Source organism: Narcine bancroftii, chromosome 6 (assembly GCF_036971445.1).
Source record: "Narcine bancroftii isolate sNarBan1 chromosome 6, sNarBan1.hap1, whole genome shotgun sequence".
Taxonomy (NCBI): Eukaryota; Metazoa; Chordata; class Chondrichthyes; order Torpediniformes; family Narcinidae; genus Narcine; species Narcine bancroftii.
This window is the reverse complement of record NC_091474.1, coordinates 179,656,726-179,679,813: the sequence shown is the minus strand read 5'-3', so window position 1 is coordinate 179,679,813 and position 23,088 is coordinate 179,656,726. Positions and strand designations below refer to the sequence as shown.

At 37.6% G+C, this 23,088-nt stretch overlaps 2 protein-coding genes across 12 annotated transcripts in view; one reads left to right on the top strand and one right to left on the bottom strand.

The window, feature by feature from the left end:
* cep85l (centrosomal protein 85, like) overlaps nt 1-23,088 on the top strand; it is a 314,062-nt gene that overhangs the window by 168,356 nt on the left and 122,618 nt on the right. The window lies entirely within an intron of this gene.
* Nucleotides 2,826-23,088, bottom strand: part of pln1 (phospholamban 1) — a 39,493-nt gene continuing 19,230 nt past the window's right edge. For 3 of the 8 annotated variants that reach the window (XM_069886841.1, XM_069886839.1, XM_069886845.1), the window contains one exon: nt 16,610-17,911. In XM_069886841.1, coding sequence (XP_069742942.1) covers nt 17,659-17,820 — 162 coding nt within the window. In that variant the 5' untranslated portion in view covers nt 17,821-17,911 and the 3' untranslated portion in view covers nt 16,610-17,658. Of the gene's footprint in view, nt 4,004-16,609; nt 17,912-19,847; nt 19,917-23,088 lie in introns of those variants that run through there. The other 5 variants (XM_069886844.1, XM_069886842.1, XR_011340589.1 and 2 more) reach the window with 3 other exon arrangements.

Genomic DNA, 23,088 nt, shown 5'->3' with positions numbered 1-23,088 from the left:
TTTACAAAGAGCAGCCATACTTTTGTAATCTGTAACAGCTCATAAGATGGACATAAATCTATGTTGTTTGTAATTGACCAATTTTGTGCTCTGTTTTGAGAAGATGAGCCAAATTGTCTACCAATCTTGATCTGTTTGAGGAAAATATTGTTGATCAAAAGTTAACTTGGAGATGAAGCCATCTGGTTATGTTTCATCTCTCTGAACACAGACTGAAAAATGCTAATTTCTTAAAATGTGAAATCAAGCTTCAGTGACATATCCAAGCAGAGTTGTCAAATGTTGGGGAATTTCACTGATGCAGCATTAAATTCTTCCTTGCAAAAAGAGAAACAAGTTGCATGCCTTGGGCATGTATAATTGTTGTGTTGGAAAATGATGAGCCTTCATATTTTTATGTTTTCTTGAGGCACATGAGGTACTCTGCCACAGGTAAAAATACAAAAATCTTCCTGAGTCTAATAATATGTGACTTCAGCCTTGAGCTTTGGGCACTCTACCAAGTTGTCACCCAAACTAATGGTCCTTTTCATGGCATCTGCACATTTAATGTTTAAGCAATAAGGCATCAGAAATAAGTGAAGTACCTGAAGACTGCTGAATCCAGAAAGAACAGTAACAAATAGCAACTATAAGTGTTGCTTCTGTCAAATCCTGGTATTCAGACCATAAAACATAGGAGCATAATTATGCCATTACTCCATCAGCCCATCAGTCTACTCCTCCATTTGAATTATGGCAGATATATTTTATTTCCTCTCAACCCCATTCTCCAGCCTTCTCCATGTAATCTTTCACACCATTACTAATCAAGAACTTATCAACCTCTGGTTTAAATGTAATGAATGACCTGGCCATCACAGATTCACCACCCTCTAGTTAAAGAAATTTCTCCTCCTCTCTGTTCTAAAAGGATATTCTTTTATTTTAGGATGTTCCTCTGGTCCTATAATCTCCCACAACTAGAAACATCTTCTCTACCTCTAATCTATCCAGGCCTTTCAATTCAATACACTTCAATGAGGTTGCCTCTCATCTTTCTAAACTCTAGAGAGAATAAACCCAGAGCCATCAGCCGCTCCTCACATGTTAACTCTTTCAACCGTGGGATCATTCTCGTAAACCTTCTCTTGACTCTCTCCAGCACATCCTTCCTTAGATATGTGGGAAAAACTGCTCACAATACTCCAAATTTGGTCTGGCCCATGCCTTAAAGAGCCTCAGCTTTACATTCTTGCTTTGGTATTCTCGTCATTGTGAAATTACTTCTTTAATTTGTGAGTTAACCTTCTTCCCAAGTCCCTTTGAGCCTTTGTATTCTGAATTCCCTTCCCATTTAAAAAATAATCTATGTCTTCATTCCTTCTACCAAAAGCATGACCATACACTTCCCTACTCCCAATTGCCCAAGCCCCTCTGCAGGCTCCCTGCTTCCTCAATACTGCCCACCCCTCCACCTTTCCTTCTATCATTGGTAAACTTGACCACAAAGCCATCATTTTCATCTCAATAATTTACATGTTACTTGAAAGTTAGTGGACAAGAACACAACTTGTCACTGACAACCAACCAGAACAGAATCCCTTTATTCCCACCCTTTTCCTTCTGCCAATCAACCAATCTACTATCCATTTCCAGTACCTTTCCTTTAGTACCATGAGCTTCTCACCTGAATTGTAGCCTCAGTATGGCACCTTGACAATAGCCTACTGAAAATCCAAGTAAACCTTTAATGACTCTCCTTTGTCGTGCTCATTATTTCTTCAAAAAAACTCCGACTTTTTTTTCAGCCAAGATATTCCCTAATGGTCCTTTTCATGGCATCTGCACATTTGACTGACCTATTTTACCTTGTTTTTTCAAATCCCATGAAACCTCGTCCTTAAGAATGGACTCTAAAAATCTCACCAACCACTGAAGTCAGGTGAACTAGCCTATATTCCTGTATTTTGTTTCTCTCCCTTAAGGAAAGGAAGGATTTTTTGATTGTCCAGTCCTCTTGAACCATTCCTGATTCTCATAATTCTTGAAAGATCACTACTGCTGCTTCCACCATCTCTTCAGCTAGTTTTCAGAATCTTGAGATGTTTCCAGATCTCAGAGGAGATCTGATGATTAGGAATTGACAAAACGCTCCTTGCAGAAGAGATCACCCAACAGGTGCTTCAGAGTTTGTCCCACAATGGAATGATGTTATAGGGCCAGTTTCTAGCAGCTTCATATACATTTGTTTTTGTAGAAATTTTGACAGAAAGTATGTTTTCTATCTAAAGAAGCTTCTGAATGCAAGTTAGATTACTCAAATACATAAACAAAGCCTTATGACATTAAGGAGGAAGTTTCATTTTTGTCTGTTAAATTCTTCAATTCTCTATGGAACTAACACATTTTCTCATGAGGTAATAATGTGCTTTGCAATTGATGAGATTTATTTAGGATATGGTAACTTGAAGTGTATCAAATGTTGTAAAGCCAACACAAAGCTTAAATTTGCCTGAGTGTGACTTGCATGGGCCTTGTTAAAATGAATAGAGCTCAGACTCTCTTTTGCACTTGTGTATTCTGAAATTTATATTTGATCACTGGTTCTGAATGGATCCTATGATTATGTGCCAACCATGTAATGTTGTATTAGGTCATCAATACAATGTCAACCAATAGCATTCCACACCTTCAGTGCTCATGACCATAAAGCACTCTCTGCCCAAAATTACTTTGCATTTATTTTGTTGGCCCTAGAGTATCAGAATGTTGGTATGCATAACACAGATGAAAAATAAATTTTGTTGTTCTACATTCATCTTTTTGTACAGAAGGACAAATCATTGTTCAATCCAATTTTGTTTATTTCATTTAGCCCTAGAATAAATCTAGGGTCATCCATATGACAGATATTACTCAAAATTGAGATGGGTATTAAATCTATTCAGGAATAAATCTACAATTTCTTTTTGATCTGTGACCCTTGCTGCAAGGTCATTGTTTACAGTCAGTTTCTTGTTGACCAAGAGGAGCATGAGAAGGTGAACCATCAATTATTTCTTGTATCCCTAATTGCCTTTCTTATATTGGAATAGATTAAATCCTCAAGGTTCATAAATTTAAAAAAAAAACAAGGTTGAGAAATGAAAATCAAATACACTAGCAGAAATCCAGAGAGAGCTTTTGATTCAATTTAGAACATCAATGTGGCTTTTCTTCCACTTTGCTCAAACATTGGATTCCTGAAACAGTGGGAACCAATATCTTGATAAAGATAGATATGGAAAAGTGTTTACAATTATTCATCACAAAAAAAAGCATCTTTAAATAAGCCAGTGATACATGTGGACAGAATTGTACTTTTGAATGATGGACGTAATCAACACGATGAATTCCTATTGATTATGAATCAGCGAACATCCCTAAGTTCTAATTGGATTAAAAAAGAAAATAATGTCATATTGTTTTGGAATTTATTGAGGATGTTACATGGAAGAAATCATGCATTGTTAATAATTTTAGTATTTCTCAATGGATGTTTCTACCAAGGTGAAGGTCGTAAATTTAAAAGCTGCAGTCATTGCATGGGATTTTGTAGAATATAGTGCATTTCTCAAACATAAAGCTTGATAAATCTTAGATTGATGGTTTGATTGACATCAAGTTCTTCCCATTTCTGAAAGTTGCAATTGGCACAGTGAATTTTCTTCAGTAAGTAACAGGAAAATACAGAATTGAGCAGAAAAATCATATGAGTTTAACAATAATAAACAACAATAATAATACAATTATAATGAGAAGAAAATTCAGAAGCAGGCTGAACCCTCTGTTGTTTGTGAGGTAATCCATTTTGTCTATTGACATGTCCAGTACAGCTACAACCTTGATGAAATGTGAGAAATTGTTATATCTCCTGTCGTAGAAGTGATTGGTGTCTTCTAATTTTAGTTGTTAGAAGCATCTGTGTCGTCATTCCAACATGATCAAATTTTCTTTATCCGTTTACTCTCCTCATTCCTTCCTGTTATTAAGTAATATATTTTGTGAGAGTTGATCAAGCATAGTCATAGAATTTTCTTGTTACTCAATAGAAAGAACCAAATAAAAATTATTAATAGCTTTTAACCATTTTTCCAAATGTAACTTTCATATTTATTCTATTTCCATTCCAATTAACCTCCCCTTCTAATATTGCAGCTAATAATGTTAATTCCATGAATACAAGTTGTCACTTCTGGACTAAGCCTCTCATTTTGTTTCTTGTTTTTAGAGGGAGAAGGCTTAATACTTTCCAGACACTGCTTCAGTTGCGACCATATAAAGTAGTTTTAAATAAGCTCGATCTTAAAGTAGAGGTACTTTTTAACTCTTTCTTGTGAGCCATGGAAAGAGTATCTTTCTATTTTATTTTTAAATGTGCATAGATGAAGATTGTGGCCATTTAAGGTAAAGGGAAAAGCTCTTGTTGCTGAACAAATAGGAAACATCCAATAATGTGTAAAGTATTCATTGTGTGCCCATTCTCAATAATAATACATCATACATTAAGAATCTGTTTGCAAATATGGTTTTGTGTACGACTTAACTTCTCCCTGAGGTAATGAATTCACTGTTCTTGGTAATTCCAAATTCTTCAGATCCAGATATAAGTTTGCAGTGATTCTTATTCACAGTCCAAGACAAACAATATGCAGGCAATAATTTTCAAATAATGCTCACACATGTTAGCTGCTCTGTCACATCAGCTTCTTTTCATATTTTCATGGACCAAATTAGATGTTGATTACTTTTTATAACTTGTAGAAAGGAATCAAAGTTCCATTAAAAAAAAAGTCTACTTGTTACAATATTTCTTCAATTGGATGACACATAGTTTATGCAAAAATAAAGGTTTTCTAACCCAAATGGTTATAAGGTTCAGTTTAAGAATAATAATTTAGAATAATTAACATTTGCTTTTATATTACGCATAACATAGCAGATTTTGGCATTATCGGCAAGCAATTTTGCTCGTGCTTTGCAATCTTTTGAAGTGTAAGCAATAAATATGTCTTTATTGTATATTTTCTGAAATGGAAACTGCAGTGATAATTTTTTTAAATTACAATATTTCTTCCTCCGTCCCACTTGTCTACTGCGGGATAGCTTTTATGCATTCTACTTGATAAATCTCATCAGAAAGCTAGTCTTTTAATAATTGGATATTTATTGACTTGAAGCAGTGGCAAATTAATTGTTACCCGGGCCCCTAGGCTGAGATTTAGTAAGGCTCCCCCTGGTCCACTCTTCGTTGAATAGAATAAAGTGACTGTGCTGCTGCCGGCTGGACGCTCCTCCCGTGTCTGATCCTACCCATAGTCCTTTGCATGCTCCCCATTCCATTCTGCCTTGATCAGTCAATGAAGTTGACGGCTGTTCCAATGTATAGTCAATAAAAGCCCATCAACTTCACAACTTCAGTCTTTTGTGATTATTGATGGTGCATCAGTGACATTAAGTTACATTAAATAACTTGTATTAGGGGTCTCCAAAGTAGTCAGTATTGACCCCCTGGGGATCGATGGGACTATCCAAGGGGTCAGAAAACGCCAGGGGGTCGATAAACACTGGTGGGGGGGGGGGGTGCGGAAGGTTGATTAAACTTACGGAGTCAAAAGAATTTTACAGCCTGACGTCCTCGCTCCAGCCAGGTTCCCCTCCCTTCCAGGCCCCTAGGCTTAAGTCATCTCAGCCTAATGGTTAATCTGCCACTGACCTGAAGCTTACCAAATGCTTTCTGGTTTGTATTGCACATGGTTGTCTATGATTTTGACTCAGACTGCAGTCCCACAAAATATTCAATTTTCATTCACCTCTGTGAATCTATGCTGGCTGACTTAGCATTCACATCAATCCCAGTCCTACACTCATTTCCTTGTAAACCTATTATCTCTTGTATATCTAAGATACCACTTCTATCATCTACCCCAATTAGAGGCAATTTATATCAAACTTGTCATGTTGGAGGAAACCTGAGTACTTTGGCGAAACCATGCACCATCGCAAGGACTCCCTTCTTGCTCAACCTTTATCCTGAAATTTAGCTGAATTTTTCTATGCTGTGATGGCAGAGGAAAGTGTTTTGAGTGCACAAGCTCTACAAGCTCATTGTATTGTCCATGATCCCTTGAAATTGCATCTAACTGAATTTTACTGTGGATGTGACTCTCAGAAATTAGCCACATGGAGTTACTTTAATGTCCTGGAATCACTTTTGAGCCATAGTCACTCCAGGAAATGGGTCTTTTGTACATCTAGAGAAATAATACCCATGGGGACTCAATCTATCACAATTGTCTTTGTCCTACAAGGACAAGAAGGGAATATATAAAATAAAACTAATGGTTTGAGTTTCATTTCTGATTATTTATGAATAATGACAACAAGATGGCAAAGGGGAGAGAGCAGATGTTAGGCTAAACCATGATTTTACTGAACATTGAAGCAGGTTTAAGACTGATTTGGCTCACTCTTGCTCCTTTTTTTTATTTTCTTCCAATCTGTTAGTAATTCATTGTCATCCAGTCGATGAGACCCTTAGATTAATTCTTCTCAAAGTTTCTTCCTAGCCTCCTTTAGCACTTTAATATAAGTGCAGGGTATCTTTGTCAAATATTGTGGACACATTTTAATCTTAAAAGATCTCTTCTCATTTTAAAATGTTCTGTCATAAATTTTGACATCTTATTACATCCTTTGTTTGCAATCAGTATTTTCCAAACTTTTTAATTATATTCTCTCCAAAGCCATTTGCAATGGATTTGTTATCCAGAGGATCATCCAACGAATCAGACACAGTACTCTAAACAATGGAAAATCCACGTGTTTTGCCCTCTAAGGTCATCGGACCAGGCACTCAAAAGTCATTCAAGATAGATTCAAGATAGATGCCTTCACATGATGTCTGGCATATGTATGTTCTGTCCTTCATGCTGTTTGCTTAGTTAATAAATCTAGTTGTTTTAAAAAGAACTCAAGTTTCTTTATTATAGTAAAATAAACATCATATGATACTAGGAGTGGAAGAAACAGCCAAGTTCTGCTGTGCACAGGAGTGAAAAAAAAAGAAACAGTGAGTAACAGTCAATATAAGCAGTGAAAATATGGAGAGTTTAACAACTTCTAATGCAGTAAAATTGACTGGAAATGTCAACCATGATAGCGAACCAGATACATGGAAGATTGCAATGCTACTTACTGTGTCGGGACCTTGAGCACTAGAGGTTTTCAACACATTTTTTTGCCGAGGCAGAAAATGAGAGCAAATTCGACAAGGCTATCAAGATGTTTGATGAACACTGTTCACCAAAGTAAAATGAAACCATTGAAAGGGATGTATTTCACTTGCACATGCAGCTGCAGGGAGAGAGCTTTGATACTTTTTTAACAGGCAAAATTAAAACCAAAAACATGTAATTTTGGATCGCTGCAAGATTCAATGATCCGCGACAAAATTGTGTTCAGAATTAGTAATAAGAAAGTGAGAGAAAGGTTGCTGCGAGAGATGGAGCTTACCTTGGCAGGAACTGTGAAGATATGCCACACCAGTGAACTAGCTCTGCAGCAGGCAAAAAAAGTTTGGTGATAGCGTAAAAGCCAGTGAAGGCAATGAAGGCATAGTTATAGCCACAGTGTCTGGACACACAAACAAAAAAATAAGATGTAGGAAACCACAGAAAGGTAGAGAGTCATTCAATTGTAAACTATGCAGCACTAAGCATATGCCAAAGCAATGCCCAGCTTTTGGAAAAGTCTGTAACAAGTGCAAAGAGCAGAATCACTATGCAAAGCAATGTTTTTCCAAAGGGAAACTAAACAAGTAAAAGAGTACACACTATAGAAGAAACTACTCTTAGTGATGCACTTTGAGGGCATGGTGGTGAAGGAAGAGAACAGTGTCAAGCAAGATAAATGGACTGTATCATTGCATACAAATGGAACAAATATTCATTTCAAGTTAGACACGGGAAAAGGTCAATTTGATCTGAGCACAACATCAGGGCAATGAAGATAAAGCCGTACATCCATGCAAATCCTGTACTGCTCAAAGCCTACAACGGATAGAGCATTGACATGAAAGGTACAGGTAAACTCGAGGTGAAAGTTAAAGATAAAGAGCACCACCTCAGGCTCACAGTAGTCCTAGATGAACATTATTCACTGCTTGTTGACAAAGCATGTGAGAACTTAAACCTAGTTAAGAGGGTGTGTCACCTTAACAATGACCATGCACAGAACGGCGTAGAAGAAATACTGGATCAATTTCTCAACATCTTCAAGGGGTTTAGAGTTCTACCATTCACCTATAAGATACAGTTAAAAGAGGGCACACAGCCAGTAGTGCATGCCCTGAGTGGGTTCCAACACCACTAAAGGGAAAGCTCAAGCAGGCACCCGAATGAATGGCATCACTAGGGGTCATATAGAAAGTGGAGGAGCCCACAGAATGGGTGAATTCAATGGTGTGTGTTGAAAAGAACGTGACCTTTGCATGTGCATAGATCCAAAAGACTTGAATGTCAATATAAAGAGGGAATATTAACAGATTCCAACCAGGGATGAAATTACAAGTGAGATGGCAAGTGCAAAGTTTTTCACTAAATTGGATGCATCTCAGGGTTTCTGGCAAATAAAACTGCATGAAGATAGCACAAAATACTGTACATTTAATACACCATTTGGCTGATACTCCTGTCTGAGGATGCCTTTTGGAATTTCCTCAGCTCCAAATATGTTCACAGGACAATGGAGTTCATCATAGAAGGCATAAATGGGGTATGTGTGTACATGGATGACATGATCTTATGGGGATCCACACAAAAAATAACACAATGAGAGGTTCATCAAAGTGCTACAACACATCCAGAAGTATGGATTAAAGCTAAAAGGATCAAAATGTCAATTTAGTGTAAAGGAGATCACCTTTCTGGGAGATAAACTGTAAGAGGCAGATATGGAGCCAGACAAGAGCAAGGTGAAAGCAATTTTAGAGATACCAAATCCACTGACCAAAAAAAAAGGCATATCGAGAGTGTTGGGGATCATCAATTTAATTGTTTTGGAAAATGTTTTGTTTGAATTTACCAATGTACCTAAGGAAGTTGTTACCCAGCAAACATGAATTCAAGTGGACAGCCAACCATCAGGAAGAATGGGGATGACTGAAGACCATTCTAACTGCGGAACCAGTACTTTTGACATTCTTTGACGCATCCAGAAAGACAAAAATAATATCCATAGATGCTTCAAAAGATGGAATAGGTGCCATATTACTTCAGACTGTGGGGAGGCCTGTTGGATATGTATCAAGGACAATGACAACATCTGAATGTTGATATGCACAGATTGAAAAAAAAGTGTCTAAGTCAGGTCTGTAGGCTTGAGAAATTCCATAATTATGTGTATGGTTTACCAACATTTGTGGCAGAGACTGACCACAAGCCATTAATAGCTTAATGTGAAATGTCACCGAGAATCCAATGAAGCTACAATGTTATGACTTTAATTGTTTGTACACACCTGGGAAACTTATTGTGTTACCTGATACATTATCCAGGGGAATGATGCAGATTGAAGCACACAATGAGAGTTCCACAGAGACAGATGTGAATCTACATATGAATCTGATCACAGAATCTATTCCCTTACCTGTCATGAAATCCAGATCGCAGCTGAAACTGAAAAGGATGCAGTTCTACAGGAAGTCATCAAAAATTTGAATGAAGAATGACCTTGAGGTGAATGTCAGCCATACTACTACTACATGAGATCTGACCTGAGTCTTGTCAGAGCAGAATTGTCGTCCCTCAATCTCTGCGACAAGAGTTGCTGAAAAGGTTACACGAGGGGGAATCTTGGAATGGAAAAATGCAAGGGGAGGACCAGAACTGCTGTTCATTGTCCAAGGATAAATGCTGACATTGACAGAATGCTTTCCAGCTGTGAGACTTGTTTGAAACATCATGCAAAGCAGACAAATGAACCCATGATAATTATATACCAGCCAAACCATGGCAGAAAGTTGGGACTGATCTGTTCCACATGGATGGAAAGAATTACTTGTTACTTATAATCTATTGAATTATCTGGAGATTGTGTTGCTTCCTAACATGTCTGCTGCTTGTGTGATCAAATATATGAAACTGATCATTGCAAGACATGGAATTCCTCAATTTTTCTACAGTGACAATGGACCATGCTACAGTTGTAGAGAATTTGAGAACTTTGCTGAAGAATATGATATCTGACATGTGACTTCATCTTCTGCATCCACAGTCAAACGACAAAGCAGAGAAAAGAGTTCACATAGTTAAACAATTGCTCAAGAAAGCACGAGACAGTGGCTCAGATCCATATCTAGTCCTATTGAGTTGCAGAGCTTCACCACTTGAACATGGTATGTCACCCGCTGAGCTTATGTTGGGACGTAGACTATGCACCATACTTCACTACTCTGCAGGTCCAAACAAGAACTGAGGTGTTGAATGGAAACAAAAGCCTCTGCAAGGGAGAAAAAAGGCAAACTCTGACAAGTCAGTGAGAAGCGTAGATATGGCACTGTAAGACTCAGAGATTCCAACATTTGGGACAAAAAGGCTACTGTTCTGGGAGAAGTAAATCCAAGATCCTACACTGTCAGGACAGAGGAATGTGAAATACTGAGGAGGAATTGAAGGAACCTGCTGAAAATGCCAGAGATACTGGAGAAACAGATAAATGCAAAGGATTCAGCCTGGACAGAAACAGAGGAAACACCACCCAATCTATACAGTAGCGTACCTGCAGAGCTGACACAAGCACTTGCAGAGCCGACATTTGTGTTGAACTTTAAATTGAAAGAATACTGTATTAATGTGTCATGTTTGATTAAACATCTCCAGGAAATGGAATATAGTGATAGAGTGCTACCACTAGGAGGAGTTGGAGACAGTGTGTAGCATCTGGGGAGTGCTGTGGCATCTTGGGTAGATTCAAGATCGATGCCTCCACATGAGGTTTAGTATGTGTATGTTCTGTTCTTTGTGCTGTTTGCTTAGTTAATCTAGTTGTTTTAAAAAGAACCCAAGTTTCCGTATTGTAATAAAAAACATCACACTCATGTCAATCAAGGTTAGCCCACCCACAGGTGAGGGCACACCCTATGACTCTCTCAACACCTTGCCCCATTTGAGCATACCGGTGCTGACTCTCCAGCTGGCTTCAGTATAAAGCCCACCATGCAGAACAGCTTCCCCCCCCCCCCCCCTAAGATCGAACCCTAGCTCCACTCCAGGTTGTGAGCCATGGGTGATGCTGGAGAGTCTATTGTAAGGTGGATGCCAGTACAAGGTGAGGGTCTACTGTGATGCATACCTAGATAGAATTCTTGTGCTTTATTCTTGTTATCAGTGTGATTAGATTCTGTCTGCTAGTTAGAGAAGGATTGCAGGTACAGTTTGTTTCTTCTGCGGCTTTGACTGTGTGAACTGCGAATAATAGTGATCTATTGGTTGTAGAGAGTATTGATTGTTAGCTGCGTTCGATGCCTATAAACTGTGTGTGATCTACTTGTTTGTGTGTATGAATGCTATCCCTGTTACAACTGCACCCCCCCCCCCACCACCCCGCCCACACCACGTGTAAGTAAAGATCTTTGTTTGAGGTTAAACTGTGTTAAATTTCTTCATTTCTTGGACCCACCAAATTTGTTTTCCACATTACAACTTATCACCAAATATTTTGAACTTAACAGAGACACAAAAATTTCCAGATAAGTGCAAGTTGTTTATCCTGTTGAGTGTGCTTCTCTGATGTGGTTTATATTTTTCTTGGTGAATACATGATTCAGATGGTATATCAGAGGCCTTGTTGGAATAATCCTTGAGTGAATTACTAGTAACAACCCCAGAATGATGTCCTGGCAAGAACATATCCATCAATCAACATCACATAAACTGGTAATATGTTTAAATCACAATTTGTGAGAGTTGGTTCTGTGTATATTAATTATGCATTCTATTCATAACAACATTAATTAAAGCATTTTGGAATGATATGTCTTGCAAGATGCGATATAAATTAAGATACTGAAATATTTATTCATTTTCTCCTGAATCTCCCTTTCCTTCATCTCAAAGGAGCACCTGAGGGCTCGAGGAGACAAAATCTGACAGCCAACATCACTTAAATTTTGAGAATTAGAGGCTCTTATGCAAAATTAACAAATAATTTCAAAACAATTTTCCTCTTTTTCTAAAATGATACTGGAATTATTGTCCAGGGAGGAGTTCAAATATTTCACAGCCAGTATTAGAAATATGGTTGTAATGCTATTGATTTAATTCAGATTTTCATAAAAATACTGCCTCCTGGAGTGGGATGCAATTGAAATTCCTTTTGTTGTTGATCTACTCTGCTCCAGAGGTTTGACCCGGAATTTTTATCAGTAATATCTTCGTGTGAATCAGCTGGTTTTTAAAAAAAATTACAGTCTGTAAACAATGTCATTCCTGGGCAACACGGAGTTGAGGAGTGGCTGAGGGAAAATTATGGTTTCAATCTCCCAAGGCAGAGACTTTTAGAAATTACACAATCAAGAAGTAAGGGGTTAGTGCAGAAATGTGACAACACAGCAGTAGATCTGATCTGATCTTATTGATAATAGCCTATTCCTGCAGCTGTTCCTTACCTTTTTGTGCACATTTGGGGTTAAGCATTAATTGTAGTGTTTGCTGTGCAGTGCATGATTTAAAGGGGCTTTCCTGTCAGATATCAACTCCGATTTTGGAACTTGACATGGGTAGGTCCCTTCCAACTATTTACTGAATTGTACTCTTCTAGGCTCTCACTTAATTCCCCAGCTTCAGTATGGAGTGCCGAACTCATGATCCCATCCCCATTCTTCCACTGACCTCCTAGCTGCACCCACTCAAAACAAACCACTGTGACCACTGGTTATAGGGATTCAAATTTACCTCTCTACCCCATCCCTTAAATGACTGAGGGCACCCAACACATCTGTTCTCACATTTGCTCAATGCAACCACTGGTGAATCCACCATTGATCACCCTCAACTTGATGCCCTGTCACCTTTAAATCCACACCTTTCCTCTTTATCCATGGCCTCTCCCTCCCATGACTGTTTGTAGTCCCAAACCCATCCCTAGATGTAACTAGCTTTCCTTTGCTCAATCTGCACTGGAAAAGACCTTGGAGGACCTTATTGTCACATAAGGTTGGCTCAGTAACCCTTGATGCTTCAGGTCATGCTCAGCACAGAATGTTCCAATTATGGTTGACAGCAGCAATCAATCATCCTGGCACTCAGCATTTTTGGATTTGGTGAATATCATTATTGTACAACCCACCAGCCAGTTAACCTGCTCAAAATATAATATGGCAGGAATTAGGACTTTGATTTGTGTTGAAGTGTGAGTTTGAAGCTTTCAGCAAAACATCTAATTGGAATATTTGTGAATCAGTCTAAGAGAAGCCACAAGAGAATGATTCAGAATTCAAGAGGAAAGCAGAGTGTTTGTTGGAAATATTTGGACATGGGGCAGCATGGTTGGTGCAATGTTGGTGCTAGTGACCCAGGTTTGAATCCAGAATGTCTATTAGGAGTTTGTGCATTCTCCCCGTGACTGTGTCGGTTTCCTTGGGATGCTCCAGTTTCTTCCCACCTTTCAAAAATGCATGGGGATTGTAAGCTTATTAGTCTATTAAGGGGGAATGGCTTATGGGCCAACAGGCCTGTTACCATGTAATACGCCTACATTTTAAAAATGCTCATATCCAATTGTGGACTACTTAATCTGCTGTACAATTAGATTACTGTAGTCCTTGAGGTTGAATGCATATCAAAGTTGATCCAGCTGTGAGGTTAATTATTCATCTAATCTTAATCTTTTTAGTTTTATTTTAAATGGAAAGTTTGTATTGAGCCCATATTTTACAGAATTATGAAACTTAATCCATATTGGGAAATGTTGAGTTGCTGTAAAAATAAAACATGTGTCAGTGCATATTACAAAATGGTAATGCAAAATTTTTTTCTATTAAGAAGCTCAAAACTTTCCTTTTTGCCCCAGCCTTTTTGTCTTAGGAGACGCACTTGGGTTATTTGGGGATAAATATTCTCAAATATTATATTCAGACAAATATAATGGTAGAAAGATAAATTATACTAAGAATTTGGGGGAAACCATCATTTCAGGAGTGGGCTCAGAAATGCCAAAGTGGCAGCATTTGAGCACATGTCTAACAAACAGTTTGATAAATTGGACATCTATTCACAAAAATTGTGTCCTGGGGGGTGGGAGATAGTGGTGGATGTAGTAGTGAAGCGTATTAATGAACACCAGGTTATTTTTTGTGTTATTGGAGGTCTAATTAGGCACATAAGGTTATATTGATTTTTTTTGGTGCCATGTTGGTTTCTATTTTATGGACAAGTTTGTTATGTAACTTGTGATTAACATGACATTAACATTGACTCAAGGGTTTGGGGATTTTTAAAGAACTCAATAAAATTTAAATCATGATTAAAAAAAGAAGCTCAATACTAAATGCAAGCAGAATAAACAGTACAGATTAGGAAAGTTGATATTTAATCCTTGGTGTGATCAATTTACTGATTTCATATGCAAATGTGGAAAATCTGATAAAGTCAGATGGTTTAATGTTTTCTTTTGGCCTTGGGAACAGTCCTATTTTTCAAAAATGGGGGGAGGGAGGGAGAGAACTGTTAAGGCCCAATAATAATAATAATGAATTTTGCAACTACAAATGTATTTCCCTTTAATTGACTGTGTACGTCTTTCAGGATAATTCAATCAAAGGACATTCTGAAACCATTTGGCCCATTGTTCCAATGTCAGCTCTTTGAAATGAATTCCTCTGTGGAGCTGGTGCTGAAATTGCTTGATTGTGAAGAAAAGAGCATGCGTGCACCTAGAACAAAAACTTCTTTGTAAATGTAAGAGTAAGGGGTGGTTAATACCTGTAAAAGAATTCAGAAAAATATCTGGGGCACAGAGGACTTGGACAATATGACTAAGTATAAAAATTTGTCTGAACTGCCAAGTGTGAACCATGGTTTTTCTGAAATAGTAATAATGGATAGATAGCTCCATCCTCAACATCTATTGGAGCGCTCACACCCCTAACGTCGAGGTACTCGAGATGGCAGAGGTCGACAGCATCGAGTCCACGCTGCTGAAGATCCAGCTGCGCTGGATGGGTCACGTCTCCAGAATGGAGGACCATCGCCTTCCCAAGATCGTATTATATGGCGAGCTCTCCACTGGCCACCGTGACAGAGGTGCACCAAAGAAAAGGTACAAGGACTGCCTAAAGAAATCTCTTGGTGCCTGCCACATTGACCACCGCCAGTGGGCTGATAACGCCTCAAACCGTGCATCTTGGCGCCTCACAGTTTGGCGGGCAGCAGCCTCCTTTGAAGAAGACCGCAGAGCCTACCTCACTGACAAAAGGCAAAGGAGGAAAAACCCAACACCCAACCCCAACCAACCAATTTTCCCTTGCAACCGCTGCAATCGTGTCTGCCTGTCCCGCATCGGACTGGTCAGCCACAAACGAGCCTGCAGCTGACGTGGACTTTTTACCCCCTCCATAAATCTTCGTCCGCGAAGCCAAGCCAAAGAAGAAGAAGAAGAATAATGGATAGTTTTAAAAAAAAAAGTTTAAATAAAAGTTTTGTGTCCACAGTAAAGATGAAGCAGTTGAGTTCAGGGAACTAGAACTTATTGAAGTGATGGAGGGTGTGTGAGATCATTGATATAGGTGGAGAGGGTTTAGTTTTGCTTTCGGCCAGTACTACAGATGGGACTGAACATACTGAACAGGAGAGTAGAGGTGATACTCTCTTTCTTCATTTACACTGGCCTCTGCAATCTAACACATGCCCTCAAGTTTCTCATTAGGTATTTCCTGGAGACTTTTTTTTCCCAAGAATTCAAGAGAATGTTGTTGATGATCTTTGTTTGTCTTGTAATTTCTTAATGTGACAAAGCTCAGAATATAATGTATTTTTCAGGTTCAGGTGTGTCAGACAAGTAAATTACTCAACTGAGTTGAATGAATGTGCTTTGACTGAGAATGTCAGCCTGGAAAAGGACTCTGATGACAGATTGCTTACTTTGCCAATAGTTTTTGTAGGATTTTGCATGGTCCCAGGGGCACTATTAGAAGGTAGAGGACAGAGAAGTCAGGGGAGGTTGATTTGGGGAAGCCATGATGAGGAGGCAGTGAGTAAGGACGTCAATGCATGTCGCCACCTTTTTGAATGTCATTGTGACTGCATATTTACAGACAGGCAAAGAAGCACATTATTCACCCATGATTGTATGCTAATGCAGCAGAATCAGATTACCACTGAACCTTACTAATGTGTAAAGACCTCAGAGCGTGAAGTCTATGTGGTGGTTGGGGTGCAACAACTATCTCACATGCACAGGCAAATTCCACTCCTTGTCAGATGTAGTTCCTTTCAGTTGATCCATTCTTGATTATTCTTGCCCAATATCCAATGAATCTCAAGTAAATGTTAGATTATTATTAAGAACATAAAGGAATAATAAAAGTAAGTGTTTGTCTGGAATTTTATTGCAATTTTTTTTGCAAGTACATGCAGCAGATAAAATACTCAGTTCCTAATGTTTTTCTCTGAATGAAAACATGTGGCAGCAAGCATTTATTTGGCAATTCACAACTAGAACATATTACCAGTTAAAGATTGAGACCAGAAAACTAGACTCAAGTTGATAAACTTTTTGATGTTGCATTAAGTCAGTGTTAATAGATTTAATCAAATAAGCCATAAGTTGCTGTTCATTTCAACCAGTAACTCTAAATGTTGATAGGCCTACACATCAGCAAACAATTATTCAACAAAGTATGTACATAACAGAAGGCTATACTCATCATAAACTATCTCATGGGATGTTAAACACTTCAGAATGTTCTGAAAATGACATGAAAATCACTATATAAATGCTTTATCGAATTAACTGCTCCCTTTTAAGTGTCTGGTGACAATGAACAATCCCATGACAGGAGTTCAACCTATCACTATTAAATAAAAGAAAAGCAGTAAACCATTTTACAAATATATTGTATATAACGCTTGTATCGATTCCAGTGATTTTTCTGAATCGTTTTAAACTGTCCACAGTGTGCACGTAGGTTATATTTCAAACTATTTCTATCCACACTCCTTGCATTCAAGTTACATAGTTGTAACACTCTAAACATCACCTGGAGCACCTTTTCTAATTTTTTTTAACTTAGGCCAAAGATGGGATTTTCCCTTAAAGTGTTAGAAGCTTGTAGCATTTTATAATTGGTAAAGTGCACATATGCTACTGGCCAAAACTGCCTGAAAGGCTAAAACTAACAAGCATTCCTTGTACATTTTAGATGGTGTAAACCAGATCTTTTCAAATTTGAGAAAATTTGAAGTTCAAAAAAATTACGTTGAAATACAGATCAGAATTTTTTTTCTTTCATATTGTTGTTAACTTATAATCATAAGTGAATATTCTTAACAAAAAAAAAAACACACAGGACATACATGCTCCCATGTCACAGCTTAGAAGAGATGCACAGTCTGTTAACCAAGAGTCCATGTCCCAATGTTAATACATCAGCAGCTTTATGATGTACATAAGAAGAAGACAAATAAGAATCAGAGAAAAATTGATAAAGAGTCCCTGTACGTTTTGGTGAACTTGTGGATTCACTTCAAGTGCAGAGGCTCTTCTCATGGCAGAGCGGGTTATTTGCTGAACCTTATCCATGGTGATTCAGGCACAGGTTGTGAGTGATTTGAAGACAAGTATGAAAGTTGTAGGAAGTGCAGAAGCTGCTTTTGTCCTTTGACTAGGTGATCTAGTAAGGCAGGCAGAGGAAATGTGCAAAAGTGAACAAGGAAATTAAACAAGTGAAGTGCTTGAGTACATCAAAGATTATCATTAGTACTTTTAAGATGAACGCAGCAATGCATAGAGAAATAACTATTCATTTAAACACACGGCAATATCTACATTTTGTGAACTGAATGTATTAGGTTAACTTGGATAGCTTGTTTCATTTTGTGAATAAAATCCCCACTGGAGAGCTCTTGCATTAATGGGACCATAGCCATGGTGCTTGTGATCGATGAGTGCTCAGGCAATTTACTCAGTATTATCTCCCACCTCCTTTCTTAGTTAAATGCTTCTTTGATATTGAAACTCATATTTGGGATATTACTATCATATTCCAAATGATTAAAATCATAGAATCTAATATCATACAACAGGCCCACAGGTTCAGCATGTCCATGCAGAACAATGTAACCTCCAGCTCTGCATTTGGCCTGTGCCCCTCCCATGTAGATCCAAATATTTTATAAAGGAAGCTAACATACCTGTCTTAACCACTTTGTCATTCATATGCACTTCACTCTCTCAGTCCATTCTAAATCCCACCCTTCTGTAGTTATGCCCTCTTGCCTATAATTCACATAGTCTAGGAAATAGTGTCACTTTTCACCTTAACTATGTGCCTTATGATTTTATAGACCTTGGTAACCTCTCAACCTACAACACTAAAGAAAATAGACCTAGATTTTTTTCTAATCTCTGATAATAACACAACTTCCCCTATTTCTAGTAATAACTTTGTAAACCTCTTCTGTAAATCTCAACAACAAACTGTCACGGTCTCATTTTAGGAATCTTACTTTTGTGCAGTACCATACCAACTTGGTAATTCTACCTTGCTCACAAGATAAAAAAGAATCTCAGGGTTTTATGTGGTGTCATGTATGCAGTGACAATAAAACTGAAATCTGATCTATACCCTTCCCAACTTTATAATATCCTTCTAAAACTGCACACAATATTCCAAGTGTGACCTCACCAATGTATTGTATAGCTTCAGTATAATGTCCCAACACTATTCAATGCCCTGACTGATGAAGGTAAGCATCCCAAATGCTCTACCCTATTCTGTCTACAGGTGCTGGCATCTTTAATGAGTTATGTACCTGCAGCCCTAGGACCTCCTGCTTCATTATCAATCTTTAGGTAACTGTCATTAACAGAGTAAATACTGCCTTGTTTCAATTTACTTACTTGCATCACTTCATACCTCTGAGTTGAACTGCATATTCATACCTTGGCCCAGTTCCCCATATGATCTCGATCTGATTGCAAACCCAGATAACCTTCTTTGCTGTCTACTTGAGTACATTTTTATGTAATCAGCAAACTTGCTACAAACATCCTGGACCAAATCATTTAAGTATATTACAAAATCAAGGATTCTAGTACTAAATCCCAAGGAACTCCAATGGTCATGGATTTCCTTCTGAAGAAGTGACCGCTATAACCCCTCTCTGATGTCCATCACCAAGCTAATTTTTTTTAAAATTCAGTTGGCTAGTTGGCCTGATATCCATAACCATTGCCATGTGGGAACTTGTCACTTTTCTAAAATCCATATAAATAATATTAACTACATTGCTGTCATCTATCCCCTGTCATCTCTTCAGAAAATTCCATCGAGTTTGTGAGACATAATTTCCCACACATAAATCCAAGCTGGCTCTCCTTAATTTCCCCTGGTCATACAAATATTGATGGATTATATATCTCCAAATCCTCTCCAGCAGTTTCCTTACCACTAACAGATCTGTAATTACTCAAATTGTCCTTCCAGCCCTTTATTAAATAGTGGTGCCGCACTTGCCATCCTCCAGTCCTCCAGAGCTCCAGAGCTTTTCTTTTCATCAGCTATGAGTTAGAAATATCTGTTAAGGCCTCAACACTTTCCTTCTTACCTTCCCACAATATTCTGCGATGCACGTGGTCTGGTCCCAGAGATTTATCCATCCTGCCAAAATAGAAGTCTGCTAACTTTACTACTGATGCAGACGTATACCCTAGGCCAGTGGTTCTCAACTTTTTTTTCTTTCTACTCACATAACACTTTATGTAATCCCTATGCCAGATTATTGCACCTGCCGAGGACTTGGGGAAGTTACAGCAATCCCATAGAATGTTTTTTTTTCATATATAGCTAAATCTTCAATTTCACAATATATTAAAATTTTTCATACAAAAAGAACAAAGAAAAACCCCTCCCCTTCACACTGTCAGAGCTCATACTTATACTATCTATAAAGTATACTATGTGGAGAAGTCACATCTGTTTATATTGTAACATTATTATTATAATTGGGCCCTTATATAGTCCAGATATGGCTGCTATATCTTGACAAATGTATCGTACTTATTTTTTTAAAAATTATGTAATTTTCTCCATATATTCATCTCTGCAGTCCATCGTGCTATGAGTTATAGAGAGTCAGACTTCCAAGTAGTTGTAATACACTCCTTAGCCACTGCTAAAGCTACATTGACAAAAGAAATTTGGAATTTAATTAATTTATTACTTATATCAATAAAATTACCAAAACAATAAAGCTCCGGGTCATCTGTGAAGCCCACCCCTCTTTTTCTTATTAATATTTACCGCAATATCCTGCCAAAAGGGCCTCACCTTCACATATGACCAGATAGCATGTAAAAACATTCCTGTTTCAATCTCACATCTATAAAACATCTCCGATATTTCAGATTTTAACCTATGTAGTTTCTGCGGCATAAGATATAATTGATGTAGGAAGTTGTACTGAAACCAGTCCATATCTTGCATTTATAATTTATGTCATACCATTCAAACACCAATCAGACCAACACCTTTCTGATATTACAACAAAATCTGACTCCCATCTTTCCCTCGACCTCTGTGAACCTGGTTTTGCACTTTCACTCTGGAGAGCATAGTACATTTTTGTTACAAATTTGGGTGTATTCCCTAGCCAGATCATTTCTTGCATTTCACTAATTTCAGGTGGGACAAACATTGGGTCCCATCTTTCTCTTAGGAATGATCTCAGCTGGAGGAAACAGAGAAAGCCCCATTAGCTATTCCATATTTCTGTTTTAGCTGATCAAAATGCATGAGAGTCCCCTCTGCATAGCAGTCTTCGTTGTATTTTATTCCTTTGTCATACCAGGTGTTTAATATTCTGTTACCTATATTCATAGGCAACAACACATTCTTACATAATGGGCTTTTTAATGATATCCCTGCTTTTTCCCCTCCAATGCATACATTGATTTCTTGCCATACTCTTAATCGCATGTATAAATATAGGATTATCCATTTTTATTGAGTATAATCCCATTCGAATCCAAGAAGTGGGGGTGGGGGGTGGTTTCAACAAAGAAAGATGCAAGGAATCTGGCTTGTGCTGTCATTATATTTTCTAAAATCTGGTAGCCTAAGTCCTCCCATTTTATAATTCTGCATTAATTTTTTTCAGCGATATTCTCGGCACCTTATTGTTCCATAGGAATTGCCTAATACAGTTACTTAATAATTTAAAGACAAGTTTTGGCAAAGAAATAGGCAGTGATTGAAAAAGATATTGTAATCTTGGCATCGCTTTCATTTTGATGTAGTTAACCTTTCCCATCAAAGTAATCAGCTCCTTCTCTATCTTCCCTAACAGTGGAGTATAATTTAATTTATACAAATTCTATGGGTTATTGTTAGTCATTATTCCTAAATATTTAATTCCATTTACTTTCCATTTAAATCTACTTTCTTTTTGATAGCTATCATAATCAAAAGTTCATCTCACTTTTCGTGATAATAATTTTATAACTTGAAACTCTTCTTCCATGTTATTCTAGTCTTTGTACTTTCTCCAGAGACTCAGCAGGGTTAGATAAATATAGTAGCATATAAATCAGCAAATAGGCTAATTTTATATTCTTCTTATCCAACTTTGAAGTCTTTAATATGCAAATCAATCCTTATAATTTCCACCTGTGGTTTAATCGCAGGGATTAAAAGGTTGCTTGGGACAAGGGGAAATCCCTGCCTACTCAATCTTCTCCAAGGGAATACCGCTGACATTTGACTATTAGTTATAATTTTTGCTTTTGGTTTATGATAGAGTTTTTATCCAATTTATGAATGTTCTAACTATCCAAAATTTCTCCAGCATTTTAAATAAACAAGGCCATTCTAACCAGTCGAGTTCCTTTTTTGTGTCAAGGGAGACTGTTATACTGGAATTTAGTTTTAATTTAGCCATATGTATTATATTAAATAACCAAACTATCCAAACTATTTGAAGAGTGTCATTCTTTAACAAATCCCACATTATCTTTATGTATCAATTTTGGTAAATATTGTCCCAGTCAATTAGCTACTACTTCCGCAAGTATCTTTATAATCAGCATTCAAAAGCAAGATAGGTCTATATAATAAGGTTTTTACTGGGTCCTTGTTATTTTTCTTCTGGAAATACTCTAATAATAGCTGTTGAAAAATGTTATGTAGTCAGGATAATGTGAACTAGTTTGTAACCGTGTAAGAATACACCCTTCTCACTGTAGTGCACCACTGTGAGGTGGGGTGGGGGGGGCCCACATGTGTGTGTGAACATTTTCCTGAGATGGTGGAAGACATCAGTAAGTAAAGTCTCTTCTGTTATTACATTTTGCATCTCTAAGTTATTTAAGAAGCCTTCCAAGTAATGCAGAGACATAACAAAATAGAGTCCGGGGGTGTTTGAGTCTCCACAGCCCATTCTATTACATCCATCATATTCATTAAATTGTCTATAGAACTCGGGCAGGAACCCATCCTCCCCTGGAGACTAATTAGCTTGGATAGTGTTCAGAGCCTTCTCAATATCTTCTCTTGTGAAAGGGGCATCGAACTCCATCTGTTCTCTCACCTCTAATTTTGGAACCTCAATGTTCACGAGAAACTTCTCCATCTCATTGTCATCTCCTAATAATTCTGATTTATATAGCTTTGTGTAATATTATCTAAAAAATATCATTAATGATTTGGATGTTAACTTCTATTTTAATTACATTTATCATCTTTGATGACTCCTGACATGCCAAGACAAAACTTTGTGCTCCTTCTCTTAATTCATTAAATTTTGCTTAGTTTTTAATTTTTTTTCCTTTTTATATTTTGTAATGTGATTG